This window comes from Gymnodraco acuticeps, unplaced genomic scaffold (assembly GCF_902827175.1).
Source record: "Gymnodraco acuticeps unplaced genomic scaffold, fGymAcu1.1, whole genome shotgun sequence".
NCBI lineage: Eukaryota > Metazoa > Chordata > Actinopteri > Perciformes > Bathydraconidae > Gymnodraco > Gymnodraco acuticeps.
In genome coordinates, this window is record NW_022991359.1 from 20,250 (window position 1) to 38,242 (window position 17,993).

At 49.9% G+C, this 17,993-nt stretch overlaps 1 protein-coding gene across 4 annotated transcripts in view; it reads right to left on the minus strand.

The window, feature by feature from the left end:
* Positions 1-16,586, minus strand: part of LOC117562795 (interphotoreceptor matrix proteoglycan 2-like) — a gene marked incomplete at its 5' end in the record, with an annotated part of 36,442 nt that extends 19,856 nt beyond the window's left edge. For 2 of the 4 annotated variants that reach the window (XM_034240691.1, XM_034240690.1), the window contains 14 exon segments: positions 733-943; positions 1,124-1,343; positions 2,293-2,660; positions 2,962-4,005; positions 4,483-4,651; positions 4,871-4,929; positions 7,482-7,720; positions 10,411-10,431; positions 10,528-10,586; positions 14,059-14,220; positions 14,288-15,909; positions 16,011-16,048; positions 16,229-16,261; positions 16,382-16,586. In XM_034240691.1, coding sequence (XP_034096582.1) covers positions 733-943; positions 1,124-1,343; positions 2,293-2,660; positions 2,962-4,005; positions 4,483-4,651; positions 4,871-4,929; positions 7,482-7,720; positions 10,411-10,431; positions 10,528-10,586; positions 14,059-14,220; positions 14,288-15,909; positions 16,011-16,048; positions 16,229-16,261; positions 16,382-16,586 — 4,450 coding nt within the window. 4 annotated transcript variants of the gene reach the window in all.
* Positions 16,587-17,993: the final 1,407 nt, after the last annotated feature.

Consider the following 17,993-nt stretch of genomic DNA (forward strand, 5'->3'; position numbering starts at 1 on the left):
CACAGTAGAAAAGAATGACAGTGGGTATATTTCAAAATGCCTTGTCTAAGTTTATCTCTGGAGAAGGAGATAAAAAGGGGGATTTGTAGTGAAATATTTGTATTTATTCATGTTAGCAAACTATGGATAAGCTTAAAATGGGAATAATTTGGGTAAAACTGTGAGCTGGATTTGGGGCCTGTTGACATGTGTTTTTGAGGACAAAGGAAGATGGGGGAAGGTGAGAGCATGTCTTGAGTTGCATTCAACTTAGATCTAGCTACAGTGATTGGGGAAACCTAAGGTCTAAGGTGTTAGGGATATTTGGGGCTGCCAATCAAGGAGGTCCAAATGGGAGGATCTGATAACTCCTCCCATTGTCAAAGAGTATAAACACAGACACACGTGGTGTTCAGCCTCTTTCCTCTGGCTGGCTCACGTGCAGGTAAATTCGGGATCCCAAAGATTAACTGTGTTGAATTTGTACTGTATTGATTGTATTGTATTGTCATATTACCATTAAAGTAGATTATTGTTTACTTGGTAGCTCTGGATTCCTTCCTGTATTAACCAGCTTGATAGGGACGCGCGGAGATTTGAAAAGCGGACCAGATATCCCTTTAAATCTCTAACAGGGGGCCTGACACAAATAGTCAGGCTTCTTCTCCAAAGAAACAGTTTGAGAACCACTGGTCTAAGGTGAATGTATTTAATAATAAAGTGATATTTAAAGAGTGTAGTGCCGCCTCCCACCTGCAGATGGCGCCCTTCCCTGGCTGGACGTCACACTTCCCGTCGTTCAGGCAGAAGTCGTGCGTCACGTCGCAGACGCTCTGACACGGCAGCCCGTCCACGCTAACGTAGCCCGCGGCGCACACACACTCCGCCTCGCCAGACCAGCGGTTCACCACGCAGCGAGAAAACTCATTACACGCCTGAAACTTACACGGGTCAGCACGCTCACCTGGAACCAGAGAAGAAGAAGATCAGAGACCAGAGAAGAAGAAGGATTACCAGGAGCTGCTGTGATTGGCTCAGACAGATTACGCTCAGCAGACTAACTATAAATACTCTCTGATAAATCAACACAATAAAACAAGTATATATATATGTGTGTGTGTGTATATCTACAGCCCGTCCCCACCGGCCTCCACGTCCAGAGAGTACTTGTCGATGTCCAGGTTCAGGGTCTGGTAGGCAGCGTTGGCGAAGTCTTCGAGGACCAGATGAACGACACTGGAGACGCCTGGAGACACCGGGCGTCCGAACACCATCCGACTGTTCACCACTACGCTGCCATTCCTGAAGTTCAGAACCTCCAGGTTCTTAAAGTGGTGCAGGTTGGTCTGCAGGTAGGGGACCAGCTGAGGGACAGGGACAGGGTCTTTAGAACAGAACCAGCTGAGGGACAGAGAAAGGGTCTTTATAACAGAACCAGATGAGGGACAGGGTCTTTATGAGTCTTATATCAGTCTAGAACCAGCTGAGGGACAGGGTCTTTATGAGTTTGATATCAGTCCAGAATCAGCTGAGGGACAGCGTCTTTATGAGTCTGATATCAGTCCAGAACCAGCTGAGGGACAGGGTCTTTATGAGTCTGATATCAGTCCAGAACCAGCTGAGGGACAAGGTCTTTATGAGTCTTATATCTGTCCAGAACCAGCTGAGGGACAGGGTCTTTATGAGTCTGATATCAGTCCAGAACCAGCTGAGGAACAGGGTCTTTAGGAGTCTAATATCAGTCCAGAACCAGCTGAGGGACAGGGTCTTTATGAGTCTGATATCAGTCCAGAACCAGCTGGAGGACAGGGTCTTTATGAGTCTGATATCAGTCCAGAACCAGCTGAGGGACAAGGTCTTTATGAGTCTGATATCAGTCCAGAACCAGCTGAGGGACAAGGTCTTTATGAGTCTGATATCAGTCCAGAACCATCTGAGGGACAGGGTCTTTATGAGTCTAATATCAGTCCAGAACCAGCTGAGGGACAGGGTCTTTATGAGTCTGATATCAGTCCAGAATCAGCTGAGGGACAGGGTCTTTATGAGTCTGATATCAGTCCAGAACCAGCTGAGGGACAGGGTCTTTATGAGTCTGATATCAGTCCAGGACCAGCTGAGGGACAGGGTCTTTATGTCTCTAATATCAGTCCAGGACCAGCTGAGGGACAGGGTCTTTGTGAGTCTAATATCAGTCCAGAACCAGCTGAGGGACAGAGTCTTTATGAGTCTAATATCAGTCCAGAACCAGCTGAGGGACAGGGTCTTGTTGTGATGACCTCATACAGGTTAGTAGTTAATAACTGAGTTCCTCACCAGCTGGGTGAAGCGCTGCTCCAGAGATCTGTACTCGGAGGAGCTCTTGTTGAACAGATCACTGGAAAAGGCCATGTTGGTGACCCTCAGGCTGAAGAACACCGTGAGAGCCCGGCCAGCAGGGTGCGCCGTGGGGGTGGGAACCTCCATCTCTGCCCCACTGGAGGAACCACTGCCGTCTCCTTCAGGATCAATAACACTGAGCGGGAAGACGTCAAAGCTCGGGGAGTCGGAGAAGACCTGCTCCGAGGGGGGGGGGACCTCCTGTGGAGAGGGGGGGGGAACCTCCTGTGGAGAGGAAGGCGATGTTCGGAGGGTTCCTACGTCTTCTGATTCATGGAGGAGCGCCGGCAGCAGACCAGGAACACCTGGACCAGATCAAAGGTTCAAAGGTACCATAATATGTTACAAACTGAGAGAAACCTGGACCCTCCTTTATTAACGCGTTGCCTGGACTTTAGGGAAAGATTCAATGAATAGAAACTAATGATTGTTTTAGTTCATCAGACCACAGTGGTTTAAATTCAGCTGCCATTGTAGCTCACAGGTAGCACAGTATGCTAAGTTAGCTAAAGTCTGCTCAGACCATCAGCAGTAAACTATGAAACCAGACCCTTATTCTGAATGTAAACAGGAAGTAGACCCCGGGGAAAACGTAAACAAACCCACCTGCTGCCGGGGCGCTGCTTGGACTTTCTTCTTCGTGGGTTTGGATCTGACGATGCAGCACCTCCTCGTCCTCCGGCTCCGAGTCCGAGACCCGGGTGAACGGAGAGTCTTTCTCCGGAGAGAGGGCGATGCTGACGGAGGACGAGGGTGGAGACGAGGAGACGACCATCACCTCGTCCTCCACCAGGTCCTCCTCCGGGAGGAAGACCGGCGGAACGAGAGTTACCGGGTCAGCGGTGCTGAGGTGCTGCTCCTCCAGAACCTCCACCGCATCAGAGGGCCCGGGTCCTGGGAGCAGAGGGTCCAGTTCTGAGACAAACTCCACTTCTGATCCGCTGCTGGACTCTTCTTCTTCAGGGACTTCCTGTTTCTCAAAGACTTCTTCTTCTGATGTAGACCCATCTGTAGGCTCCACATCTGCTTCTTCTTCTGTGGTGTCAGAGAGATAGACCACTGTTGGTCCTGCAAAGACCGGAGCCTCCAGAGTCCAGTCCTGATGGTCCTGATGGTCCTGATGGTCCTGATGGTCCTGATGGTCCTGGAGGTCCGGAGACCCGGTGACGGAATTCCCGTTGAAGACGATGTCATCGAAGATGCCGGACGCCTCTTTCAGTTCCACGGTCAGCGTCGCCTGAGGCCAGAACACCGGGGCCTTGGGGGTGGTGGAGAACCGCGGGTTGGTGCTGATGTGAGGCGTTACCAGGTCCAGGTCCAGGTCCGGGTCCGGGCTTCCTTCCACAGCTGGAGCAGCAGTTGTCTTTAGAGGAGGAGCTTTGGTGATAACTTCCTGTTTCTCTTCCTCCTCCTCGTCTTCCTCGTCCTCCAGGTCCGGCGGCGGGAGGACCTCCATGCTGCCTCCCCCCTCAGAGACAGGCTGGGGGGGACAGGACCAGAGGTCAGACCCAGGTCCGCCTCCAGAGGATCCAGAACCTGATCCTTCATCAGTCTGAGGTTTCAGAGTCGGTGACGAGGCGTTACTGAGGAGGAAACCCTCCGCCTCTAAACCTCCATCTGTAAACAGGAAGTGCTCAGTGAGGGGGTCCCCTTCAAAATAAAAGACTTATAAAGATCTGTAAACAGGAAGTGCTGAGTGAGGGGGTCCCATTCAAAATAAAAGACTTATAAAGATCTGTAAACGCAGGAAGTGCTCATTGAGGGGGTCCCCTTCAAAATAAAAGACGTATAAAGATCTGTAAACAGGAAGTGCTCAGTGAGGGGGTCCCCTTCAAAATAAAAGACTTGTAAAGATCTGTAAACAGGAAGTGCTGAGTGAGGGGGTCCCCTTCAAAATAAAAGAGTTATAAAGATCTGTAAACACAGGAAGTGCTCATTGAGGGGGTCCCCTTCAAAATAAAAGACGTATACAAATCTGTAAACAGGAAGTGCTCAGTGAGGGGGTCCCCTTCAAAATAAAAGACGTATAAAGATCTGTAAACAGGAAGTGCTCAGTGAGGGGGTCCCCTTCAAAATACAAGACGAATACATGTTTTGATTATCAGTTTAAGTGCCGATGTTTCTCACCGTCTTTGCGCAGTCCGACGGGCTTCGTGCTCTCGTCCAATAGGAAGACGTCATTCTCACTGGACCCGACCCCCGCGCCTTTCCACGGGTCGAATAAGAAGTCATCTTTGCTGAGGTCGGCCTCGTGCAGCGGAGCGTCCGGAGGCTTCTCTGCAGCCAGGACGCTATCCTGGAATATATATAATAATATTATATATATAATATTATATATATATTATATATATATATATAATATTATATCATTTTTATATATATAATATTATATCATATATATATATATTATATATATATTATATCATATATATATATATATAAATATACATACATTATATATATATACATTAAACGTTTCTATGTTTATTACATATTCACATTTCTATAAACCCACCATGCTATGGAAAGCCTCCGGGCGGCTGGTGGTCTTCACCGCCGGTAACGAGTTCTCCGCTGTGGGGACAGAGAAAAGACCTGTGACCACACTGATGGACTGACACAGGACGTAGAAACCTGAACCATATACTGGTGTGGGATGCAGGAAACCAGAACTACAGGAAACCTGGACTACAGGAAACCTGGACTACAGGAAACCAGGACTACAGGAAACCAGAACTACAGGAAACCTGAACTGCAGGAAACCTGGACTGCGGGAAACCTGGACTACAGGAAACCAGAACTACAGGAAACCAGAATGACAGGAAACCAGAACTACAGGAAACCAGAACTACAGGAAAGCTGGACTACAGGAAACCTGGACTACAGGAAAGCTGGACTACAGGAAAGATGGACTACAGGAAACCTGGACTACAGGAAACCTGCACTACAGGAAAGCTGGACTACAGGAAAGATGGACTACAGGAAAGCCGGACTACAGGAAAGATGGACTACAGGAAAGCTGGACTACAGGAAAGCCGGACTACAGGAAACCCGGACTACAGGAAACCTGGACTACAGGAAACCTGGCCTACAGGAACGCTGGACTACAGGAAAGATGGACTACAGAAAAGATGGACTACAGGAAACCTGGCCTACAGGAACGCTGGACTACAGGAAAGCTGGACTACTGGACTACAGGAAAGCTGGACCACAGGACTACAGGAACGCTGCACTACAGGAAAGATGGACTACAGGAAACCTGGACTACAGGAAACCTGGACTGCAGGAAAGCTGGACTACAGGAAAGATGGACTACAGGAAAGATGGACCACAGGAAAGATGGACTACAGGAACGCTGACTACAGGAAAGATGGACTACAGGAAACCTGGCTACAGGAAAGCCGGACTACAGGAAACCTGGACTACAGGAACGCTGCACTACAGGAAAGCTGGACTACAGGAAAGCTGGACTACAGGAAAGATGGACTACAGGAAAGCTGCACTACAGGAAAGCTGGACTACAGGAAAGATGGACTACAGGAAACCTGGACTACAGGAAACCCGGACTACAGGAAAGCTGGACTACAGGAAAGCTGGACTACAGGAAAGATGGACTACAGGAACGCTGCACTACAGGAAAGCTGGACTACAGGAAAGCTGGACTACAGGAAAGATGGACTACAGGAAAGCTGCACTACAGGAAAGCTGGACTACAGGAAAGATGGACTACAGGAAACCCGGACACCAGGAAACCCGGACTACAGGAAAGCCGGACTACAGGAAAGATGGACTACAGGAAACCTGGACTACAGGATACCTGGACTACAGGAAAGCTGGACTACAGGAAAACTGGACTACAGGAAACCAGAGCTACAGGAAAGCTGGACTACAGGAAAGCTGGACTACAGGTAAGCTGGACTACAGGAAAGATGGACTACAGGAAACCCGGACTACAGGAAAGCCGGACTACAGGAAACATGGACTACAGGAAACCTGGACTGCAGGAAAGCTGGACTACAGGAAAGCTGGACTACAGGACAGATGGACTACAGGAAAGCTGGACTACAGGAATCCCGGACTACAGGAAACCCGGACTACAGGAAAGCCGGACTACAGGAAACCCGGACTACAGGAAAGCCGGACTACAGGAAACATGGACTACAGGAAACCTGGACTACAGGAAAGCTGGACTACAGGAAAGCTGGACTACAGGAAAGATGGACTACAGGAAACCTGGACTACAGGAAAGATTGACTGAAGGAAAGATGGACTACAGGAAAGCTGGACTACAGGAAACCTGGACTACAGGACAGATGGACTACAGGAAAGCTGGACTACAGGAATCCCGGACTACAGGAAACCCGGACTACAGGAAAGCCGGACTACAGGAAACCCGGACTACAGGAAAGCCGGACTACAGGAAACATGGACTACAGGAAAACTGGACTACAGGAAACCTGGACTACAGGAAAGATGGACTACAGGAAACCTGGACTACAGGAAAGATTGACTGAAGGAAAGATGGACTACAGGAAAGCTGGACTACAGGAAAGCTGGACTACAGAAAAGCTGGACTACAGGAAAGATGGACTACAGGAAACCTGGACTACAGGAAAGATTAACTGAAGGAAAGATGGACTACAGGAAAGCTGGACTACAGGAAAGCTGAACTACAGGAAACCTGGACTACAGGAAACCTGGACTACAGGAAAGATGGACTACAGGAAAGCTGGACTACAGGAAACCTGGACTACAGGAAAGCTGGACTACAGGAAAGCTGGACTACAGGAAAGCTGAACTACAGGAAACCTGGACTACAGGAAAGCTGAACTACAGGAAAGCTGGACTGCAGGAAAGCTGGACTACAGGAAAGCTGAACTACAGGAAACCTGGACTACAGGAAAGCTGGACTACAGGAAAGCTGAACTACAGGAAACCTGGACTACAGGAAATCTAGACTACAGGAAAGATGGACTACAGGAAAGCTGGACTGCAGGAAAGCTGGACTACAGGAAAGCTGAACTACAAGAAACCTGGACTACAGGAAAGCTGGACTACAGGAAAGCTGGACTACAGGAAAGCTGCACTACAAGAAAGCTGGACTACAGGAAACCAGAACTACGTACCGGTTTGGGACGCCTCCTGGCTGCTGTTGCCCAGGAAGCCGTCTTTGTGCAGTGCCTCAGTGATGTAGTTCCTGAAGTCGGTGATGGTGTAGACCACGGTGGGTTGCTCAGCGGCCCCTGGGTAGTTCTTCTCCACCAGGTTGTTCTGCAGAGAGATGAAGTCCAGGGTCGCGTTGTTCACCCCACTGCTGCCGTCCACCTCCAGGGTGATGGAGTACAGGACCAGGACCACCAGACCCCTGTGAGAAAAAGAGATGTAATACCAGACCCCTGATACTAACACCAGAACCCCCAGACTAACACCAGACTAACACCGGAACCCCCAGACTAACACCGGAACCCCCAGACTAACACCAGAACCCCCAGACTAACACTGGAACCCCCAGACTAACACCAGAACCCCCAGACTAACACCAGACTAACACCGGAACCCCCAGACTAACACCAGAACCCCCCAGACTAACACTGGAACCCCCAGACTAACACCAGAACCCCCCAGACTAACACCAGACTAACACCGGAACCCCCAGACTAACACCAGAATAACACCGGAACCCCCAGACTAACACCAGAACCCCTCAGACTAACACCAGAACCCCCAGACTAACACCAGACTAACACCGGAACCCCCCAGACTAACACCAGAACCCCCAGACTAACACTGGAACCCCCCAGACTAACACCAGAACCCCCAGACTAACACCAGACTAACACCGGAACCCCCAGACTAACACCAGAACCCCCAGACTAACACTGGAACCCCCAGACTAACACCAGAACCCCCAGACTAACACCAGACTAACACCGGAACCCCCAGACTAACACCAGAACCCCCAGACTAACACCAGAACCCCCAGACTAACACCAGACTAACACCGGAACCCCCAGACTAACACCAGAATAACACAACCCCCAGACTAACACCAGAACCCCCAGACTAACACTGGAACCCCCAGACTAACACCAGACTAACACCGGAACCCCCAGACTAACACTGGAACCCCAGACTAACACTGGAACCCCCAAACTAACACCAGAACCCCCAGACTAACACTGGAACCCCCAGACTAACACCAGACTAACACCGGAACCCCCAGACTAACACCGGAACCCCCAGACCAACACTGGAACCCCCAGACTAACACCAGAACCCCCAGACTAACACCGGAACCCCCAGACTAACACCAGACTAACACCGGAACCCCCAGACTAACACCAGACTAACACCGGAACCCCCAGACTAACACCAGACTAACACCGGAACCCCCAAACTAACACCAGAACCTTCAGACTAACACTGGAACCCCCAGACTAACACCAGAACCCCCAGACTAACACCGGAACCCCCAGACTAACACCAGAACTCCCAGACTAACACCAGAACCCCCAGACTAACACTGGAACCCCCAGACTAACACCAGAACCCCCAGACTAACACCAGACTAACACCGGAACCCCCAGACTAACACCAGAACCCCCAGACTAACACTGGAACCCCCAGACTAACACCAGAACCCCCAGACTAACACCAGACTAACACCGGAACCCCCAGACTAACACCGGAACCCCCAGACTAACACTGGAACCCCCAGACTAACACCAGAACCCCCAGACTAACACCGGAACCCTCAGACTAACACCAGACTAACACCGGAACCCCCAGACTAACACCAGACTAACACCGGAACCCCCAGACTAACACCAGACTAACACGGAACCCCTAAACTAACACCAGAACCCCCAGACTAACACCGGAACCCCCAGACTAACACCAGAACCCCCAGACTAACACTGGAACCCCTAGACTAACACCAGACTAACACCAGAACCCCCAGACTAACACCGGAACCCCCAGACTAACACCAGACTAACACCGGAACCCCCAGACTAACACCAGAAACCCAAGACCCAAGTGTCCGAAATAAATAACAAATATAAATAAAATATGAAAAAAACGTTTTAATTTATATGTGTGAAAAATGTTGAAATGTTTTTTCAAAAATGTTCTTCAATTTTTTTTTTCTGCATCAGCCAAACGACTCGCTGCACCCGCACTGCGAAGGGGGACCCAAGTTCCCATCAGCAGAAACACGTGAGTTTGCTATCCTGGCTCCAAGATGGTGGAATGAGCTCCCCATTGACATCAGGACAGCAGAAAGCTTACACACCTTCCAGACTGAAAACTCATCTCTTTCGACTCCACTTCGAGCGATAGAACTATTAACAAAGCACTTATATACTAATAAAGGACTGGCTTACCTAAAGCCAGTTGAGCAGCACTTGAAATGTTTGGCTCTATGAAACCTGATGTACTTTGTGATTCTGTTTTCTTCAAGGTTGTGTTTTCCTGGTCGAATGTACTTATTGTAAGTCGCTTTGGATAAAAGCCTCAGCTAAATGCAATGTGATGTAATTTTTTTTTTAAATCAAGAAAAAAAATATTTAAACAATGTCTCTAATATACTTTATAAATGTCAGAAATATATAATAGTATAATACACACTCAGTATATATACACTATATATACACAGTATATATATACAGTATATATTTATATATACACTCAGTATATTATAGTACTTCCCCCCCTGTAATCCTGCAGACAGACAGCAGGTTTCTGGACTTTCTCTCCGGTTCAGGTGAGATAAAGGGGGCGGGGCACTTTCCTGGAAAGGGGGGGGGGGCAGCTTGACCGTCGTAACTCTTAAAGCGTTCAGTAGTGAGGGGGGGTTGTTGTAAAGCCTGGTGTAATCCTGCAGAGGTGTATCACACAGAGCAGACTGATGCTAACTGACGCTAACTGCGTTACAGGGGATTACAGGGGGGATTTGACAGGAAGGGGGAAACCACAGGTTCTTCAGGAAGTCAGAACCAAAAGTGATGTTAGATCTTAGAGAGGAAACACATTACTGGAGTTAATCAGACTCACCGCTCCAGGTCCTTCTGCGGCCTGCGGACACAAATCATTTATAAGATAAAGACTTTGATATTCAAACATCTTCTGCGTGTGTCTTAAACAGTGGTAAATACGTAAAACCAGCCGCACCTGAACTCCACCACGCGGACGCTCCTGAAGCCCGGCAGCCGCTCCAACGCATCCTGGATCTGAAACACACAGGTTTTAAATCAGGGGTTTTAAAAAGGCCGTATGTGTGTGGTTCTGCTGATGACCCACTGAACAGCACCAGTGAACCCTGAGCAGAACATACAGAGGTTCCTGGTTCCAGACTCAGAGGAAACAGAACCAGAGCTGAGTCTGCAGAACCACAGAACCACAGAGTCCTACTGGGAAACACCTCTAGAACCACAGAGTCCTACTGGGATACACCTCCAGAACCACAGAGTCCTACTGGGAAACACCTCTAGAACCACAGAGTCTTACTGGGAAACACCTCTAGAACCACAGAGTCCTACTGGGATACACCTCCAGAACCACAGAGTCCTACTGGGAAACACCTCTAGAACCACAGAGTCCTACTGGGATACACCTCCAGAACCACAGAGTCCTACTGGGAAACACCTCTAGAACCACAGAGTCCTACTGGGAAACACCTCTAGAACCACAGAGTCCTACTGGGAAACACCTCTAGAACCACAGAGTCCTACTGGGAAACACCTCCAGAACCACAGAGTCCTACTGGGAAACACCTCCAGAACCACAGAGTCCTACTGGGAAACACCTCTAGAACCACAGAGTCCTACTGGGAAACACCTCCAGAACCACAGAGTCCTACTGGGAAACACCTCCAGAACCACAGAGTCCTACTGGGAAACACCTCTAGAACCACAGAGTCCTACTGGGAAACACCTCTAGAACCACAGAGTCCTACTGGGAAACACCTCTAGAACCACAGAGTCCTACTGGGAAACACCTCTAGAACCACAGAGTCCTACTGGGAAACACCTCCAGAACCACAGAGTCCTACTGGGAAACACCTCCAGAACCACAGAGTCCTACTGGGAAACACCTCCAGAACCACAGAGTCCTACTGGGAAACACCTCTAGAACCACAGAGTCCTACTGGGAAACACCTCTAGAACCACAGAGTCCTACTGGGAAACACCTCCAGAACCACAGAGTCCTACTGGGAAACACCTCTAGAACCACAGAGTCCTACTGGGAAACACCTCTAGAACCATAGAGTCCTACTGGGAAACACCTCCAGAACCACAGAGTCCTACTGGGAAACACCTCCTGAACCACAGAGTCCTACTGGGAAACACCTCCTGGACCACAGAGTCCTACTGGGAAACACCTCCAGAACCACAGAGTCCTACTGGGATACACCTCCAGAACCACAGAGTCCTACTGGGAAACACCTCTAGAACCACAGAGTCCTACTGGGAAACACCTCCAGAACCACAGACAGAACCACAGAGTCCTACTGGGAAACACCTCCAGAACCACAGACAGACCCAGGGAACCTAACCACAGAGTCCTACTGGGAAACACCTCTAGAACCACAGAGTCCTACTGGGAAACACCTCCTGGACCACAGAGTCCTACTGGGAAACACCTCCAGAACCACAGACAGGACCACAGAGTCCTACTGGGAAACACCTCCAGAACCACAGAGTCCTACTGGGATACACCTCCAGAACCACAGAGTCCTACTGGGAAACACCTCTAGAACCACAGAGTCCTACTGGGAAACACCTCCAGAACCACAGACAGAACCACAGAGTCCTACTGGGAAACACCTCCAGAACCACAGACAGAACCACAGAGTCCTACTGGGAAACACCTCTAGAACCACAGAGTCCTACTGGGAAACACCTCTAGAACCACAGAGTCCTACTGGGAAACACCTCCTGGACCACAGAGTCCTACTGGGAAACACCTCCAGAACCACAGACAGGACCACAGAGTCCTACTGGGAAACACCTCCAGAACCACAGAGTCCTACTGGGAAACACCTCCAGAACCACAGACAGAACCACAGAGTCCTACTGGGAAACACCTCCAGAACCACAGAGTCCTACTGGGAAACACCTCCAGAACCACAGACAGAGTCGTACTGGGAAACACCTCCAGAACCACAGACAGAACCACAGAGTCCTACTGGGAAACACCTCCAGAACCACAGAGTCCTACTGGGAAACACCTCCAGAACCACAGACAGAACCACAGAGTCCTACTGGGAAACACCTCTAGAACCACAGAGTCCTACTGGGAAACACCTCCTGAACCACAGAGTCCCACTGGGTAACACCTCCAGAACCACAGAGTCCTACTGGGAAACACCTCCAGAACCACAGAGTCCTACTGGGAAACACCTCCAGAACCACAGAGTCCTACTGGGAAACACCTCTAGAACCACAGAGTCCTACTGGGAAACACCTCTAGAACCACAGAGTCCTACTGGGAAACACCTCTAGAACCACAGAGTCCTACTGGGAAACACCTCCAGAACCACAGAGTCCTACTGGGAAACACCTCCAGAACCACAGAGTCCTACTGGGAAACACCTCCAGAACCACAGAGTCCTACTGGGAAACACCTCCAGAACCACAGAGTCCTACTGGGAAACACCTCCAGAACCACAGAGTCCTACTGGGAAACACCTCTAGAACCACAGAGTCCTACTGGGAAACACCTCTAGAACCACAGAGTCCTACTGGGAAACACCTCCTGAACCACAGAGTCCTACTGGGAAACACCTCCTGGACCACAGAGTCCTACTGGGAAACACCTCCAGAACCACAGACAGGACCACAGAGTCCTACTGGGAAACACCTCCAGAACCACAGAGTCCTACTGGGAAACACCTCCAGAACCACAGACAGAACCACAGAGTCCTACTGGGAAACACCTCCAGAACCACAGAGTCCTACTGGGAAACACCTCCAGAACCACAGACAGAACCACAGAGTCCTACTGGGAAACACCTCTAGAACCACAGAGTCCTACTGGGAAACACCTCCTGAACCACAGAGTCCCACTGGGAAACACCTCCTGAACCACAGAGTCCCACTGGGTAACACCTCCAGAACCCCAACACAGAACTACGGTCCGGAACAACACCTCTACACAGAGAGATTCAAAACAGATGCAAACAACAAGACAAACAAAGAGACCAAATGATATGAATTAAAAAAGAACCAATAAAACCAGATGCACAAGAAAGATGTGAAACAAAGGGACCCCCATGTCTGCTGAACCCGGAGACATCATACAGTAAGGAGGGCCCGAGTGTGTTAGAGCAGGGGTTCCCAACCTTTTTTCCCAAGAGCCCCCTCCAGTTTTGAAAATGTGCTTATCCAGAAAAGCCCGGTTTGGACACTTTACGGGCAGAAGAAACATTTCTATTAAAGAAAGAATTATAAATGTCTTTTTATGCCTTTAATACTAACTTGAGTTTTTATTCAAATTAATTAATCAATTATTTTTTATATTTTATTGTAGAGACAAGGCTTTTAGTGACAATCATGTATTGCGTTACAATTATATGTTAAAAAAAAATATATATGATATTTGGCCTCAAATCATCTGAGGCCTGGCGCCCCCCCCTGCGATCTTTGGCACCCCCCAGGTTGGGAACCACTGTGTTAGAGTATAATAGATTATAGTATTCACCCTGCGGATGAAGTGGCGGTCCAGCAGCTGGTACTGGGTGCTGCTCGGGTCCCTCAGGGCGTCACTGAAGGTCTCTCCTCTCAGTTTGAGGCTCAGCTCCACCACCTGCTCCTTCAGGGCCCTCGGGGGCCACAGCAGGGTGCCGTCTATCTCGTTCCCGATCTGAAACCAGACAGGACGTCAGAACTAGAACCAGATGAGGGTTTGTTCGGGGGCCAAGTTTACTCACCGAGTCCTCATCTTCCAGACCAAAGCTGTTCCCAAACCCGTCCAGGTCCAGGGGCCGCTCCGTCAGGGCCGGGAAGTTCCCGTTGTTGTACTCAACCACGTACTTGGTGGTGGCTTCCACCTTCTCAGCAGGGACCTCTACCAGGGGGCCGGGGGTGTTCTCTGTAGGGACCTCCACCAGGGGGCCCTCAGGTAGGACCTCCACAGGTACCTCCTCCAGGACCGGATCCTCAGGTTCTGCGGTTCCTGCTCCGGTGGGAGTCCCGACTTCTGGAGATATTTCACTCGGACCCTCTTGGACCACCTCTTCCTCAGGGACAGACTCTGGTTCCTCCTCAGGGACAGACTCTGGTTCTTCCTCAGGGACAGACTCTGGTTCTTCCCCAGGGACAGACTCTGGTTCTTCCTCAGGGACAGACTCTGGTTCTTCTTCAGGGACAGACTCTGGTTCTTCCTCAGGGACAGACTCTGGTTCTTCCTCAGGGACATACTCTGGTTCTTCCTCAGGGACAGACTCTGGTTCTTCCTCAGGGTCTTCTGGCTCTGGTACATCTGGTTCTGTCAAGAGGAGACTCTCTGAGACCGCTTCCTCAGCAACTTCTGGTTTGGATCTTTCTGGTTCGGGTTCACCAACTTCTTCTCCCGAATGTTCTTGTGTGATACCTCTTGTAGGTACTGTCTCTTCTGCAATTTCTACTAGTCCGTCTTCTTCTGTTGGTTCTCCTCGAGGCTCCTTATCTTCTACGAGTTCTGCTTCTTCTACGAGTCCTGTATCTTCTACATGAACCACTTCTTGTGCTGGTACTTCAGTGATTTCAGTTTCTTCAGCCAGTTCTTTTACCGGATCTTCTACAGCAGCTGTTCCCGGAGGTGGTTCTTCTTCTTTTGCTGGTAGGCCTGCCGTAGTTGGAATCACCTCTGCGTACTCTTTGGTAACTTCTTCTATTAAGACCAGATCTTCTTCAGGTTCCACCGTGGCGTCTTCATCTTCTTGTAGGATCAGGACGAACGGGTCAGAGGTAACTCCGGAACTCAGCTGGTCTTCTGGTGCTTCACTGACTTCTTCTATGGTCCGGTCCGTGGTCAGAAAGGAGGCCTGGGAAGGAACCTCTGCTTCTTCTTCTGGTTCTTCGATCACGGTCTCTAAATGATCTTCTTCTGATTCATCTACCTCGTTCTCTAAAGGATCGTCTTCTGGTTCTGCAAGAGTTCCCTCCTCAACTGATTCAGGTGTCTCTGGTAGATCCTCGTCTTCAACCTCCTGCGTTGATGGTACATCCCTCGTGATACCCAAAGAACTGTCTTTGGGTTCTGGGTCCAGGATAGGATTTGTCTCCAGGGTCACTGACTCTGGTTCTGTGGTGGGCTTCGTAAGAACTACAGTGGTAGCTTGTGTGAGTACCTCCTGAACCATTACCTCTGAGGGCGGCTCCTCGCCTTCTGGGGACACATCCTGAATCTCCACAGAATAATCCTGGACCTTTTCAGACTCAGGAAGACCCTCGGTGTCAGTGACCACCACCTCTGGACCCTCTGAAGTCTCCTGGAGGTCTTCAGGTCCAGAGTCCGTTGGGAGAACCTCTTCAGGGGAGAGCCCGGACCCGGTGGTTCTGACGTCTTCCTCTGTAAAGAGCAGATGTTGTGTCAGTGAGAAGAAGACGGATCGATAGAAGCAGTTTCCATGAAGGCTTTTATTGTGAAGGGGTAGCTTCCTGTGAGCTTACCTGCCGCCCCCCCGCTGTGCACCCCTCTGGACTCTGAGCTGCAGAGAGACAAGTATTTAAGTCTACAGAGGAGGGTATTGATACACTGAATCATGTATTTAAATTACAGAAATAAAGTAGCTCATGTGGAGAATATGTTTGTATTTATTTTAGACTGATTTATTGTTATATATAACTATACATATATTTCCATGTATATAAAGTATGTGTGAGAGTACCTGCATGGAGGAGGAGCTGAGGAGCTGGACGCCCTGCAGCAGAAACACACCGTCATTATATACTGTGTTATATAAGGAGTGTTATTGTTAAAGCCTTCGTTAAAGGACACCGGGTGATCCTGTATCTAAACAAAGAGATGAATGAGCGCAGACCTGTTCAGGGCGGCCGCCGGCTGCAGTCTCTGAAACACGCTCCTGATGAGCTGGGCGTGGCGCTCTGATTGGCTGAACTCTCTGCCGATGTCACTGGTGCTAATGGACCCGTCCAAACAGCGAGAAACCAGGTCCTGGTACTGGTCCCGCTCCGGGAGCTGGTCCCAGAACACCTTGAAGGCCTCCCACACTGTCTCCTGACATACTGTACAAAGATATAAATATAATATAATACACAGAAGACCACAAGAGCCGGAGAACCCGGGTGGACCTTTGTTAGAGGAACCACAGTCTGCAGTCTCACATCTGACCCTGAGGAACCTCTGACCTCTGAGGAACCTCTGACCTCTGAAGAACCTCTGACCCTGAGGAACATCTGACCTCTGAGGAACCTCTCACCCTGAGGAACATCTGACACTGAGGAACATCTGACCTCTGAGGAACCTCTGACCCTGAGGAACATCTGACCCTGAGGAACATCTGACCTCTGAGGAACCTCTCACCCTGAGGAACATCTGACCCTGAGGAACATCTGACCTCTGAGGAACCTCTGACCCTGAGAAACATCTGACCCTGAGGAACATCTGACCTCTGAGGAACCTCTGACCCTGAGGAACATCTGACCTCTGAGGAACCTCTGACCCTGAGGAACATCTGACCTCTGAGGAACCTCTGACCTCTGAGGAACATCTGACCTCTGAGGAACCTCTGACCCTGAGGAACATCTGACTCTGAGGAACATCTGACCTCTGAGGAACCTCTGACCCTGAGGACCCTCTGATCTCGGAGGAACCTCTGACCCTGAGGAACATCTGACCTCTGAGGAACCTCTGATCTCTGAGGAACCTCTGACCTTTGAGGAACCTCTCACCCTGAGGAACATCTGACCTCTGAGGAACCTCTGATCTCTGAGGAACCTCTCACCCTGAGGAACATCTGATCTCTGAGGAACCTCTCACCCTGAGGAACATCTGACCTCTGAGGAACCTCTGACCTTTGAGGAACCTCTCACCCTGAGGAACATCTGACCTCTGAGGAACCTCTGATCTCTGAGGAACCTCTCACCCTGAGGAACATCTGACCTCTGAGGAACCTCTCACCCTGAGGAACATCTGACCTCTGAGGAACCTCTCACCCTGAGGAACATCTGACCTCTGAGGAACCTCTGATCTCTGAGGAACCTCTCACCCTGAGGAACATCTGACCTCTGAGGAACCTCTCACCCTGAGGAACATCTGACCTCTGAGGAACCTCTCTCCCTGAGGAACATCTGACCTCTGAGGAACCTCTGATCTCTGAGGAACCTCTGATCTCTGAGGAACCTCTCACCCTGAGGAACCTCTGAGGAACATCTGACCTCTGAGGAACTTCTCACCCTGAGGAACATCTGATCTCTGAGGAACCTCTCACCCTGAGGAACCTCTGAGGAACATCTGACCTCTGAGGAACCTCTCACCCTGAGGAACATCTGACCTCTGAGGAACCTCTCACCCTGAGGAACATCTGACCTCTGAGGAACCTCTGATCTCTGAGGAACCTCTCACCCTGAGGAACCTCTGAGGAACATCTGACCTCTGAGGAACCTCTCACCCTGAGGAACATCTGACCTCTG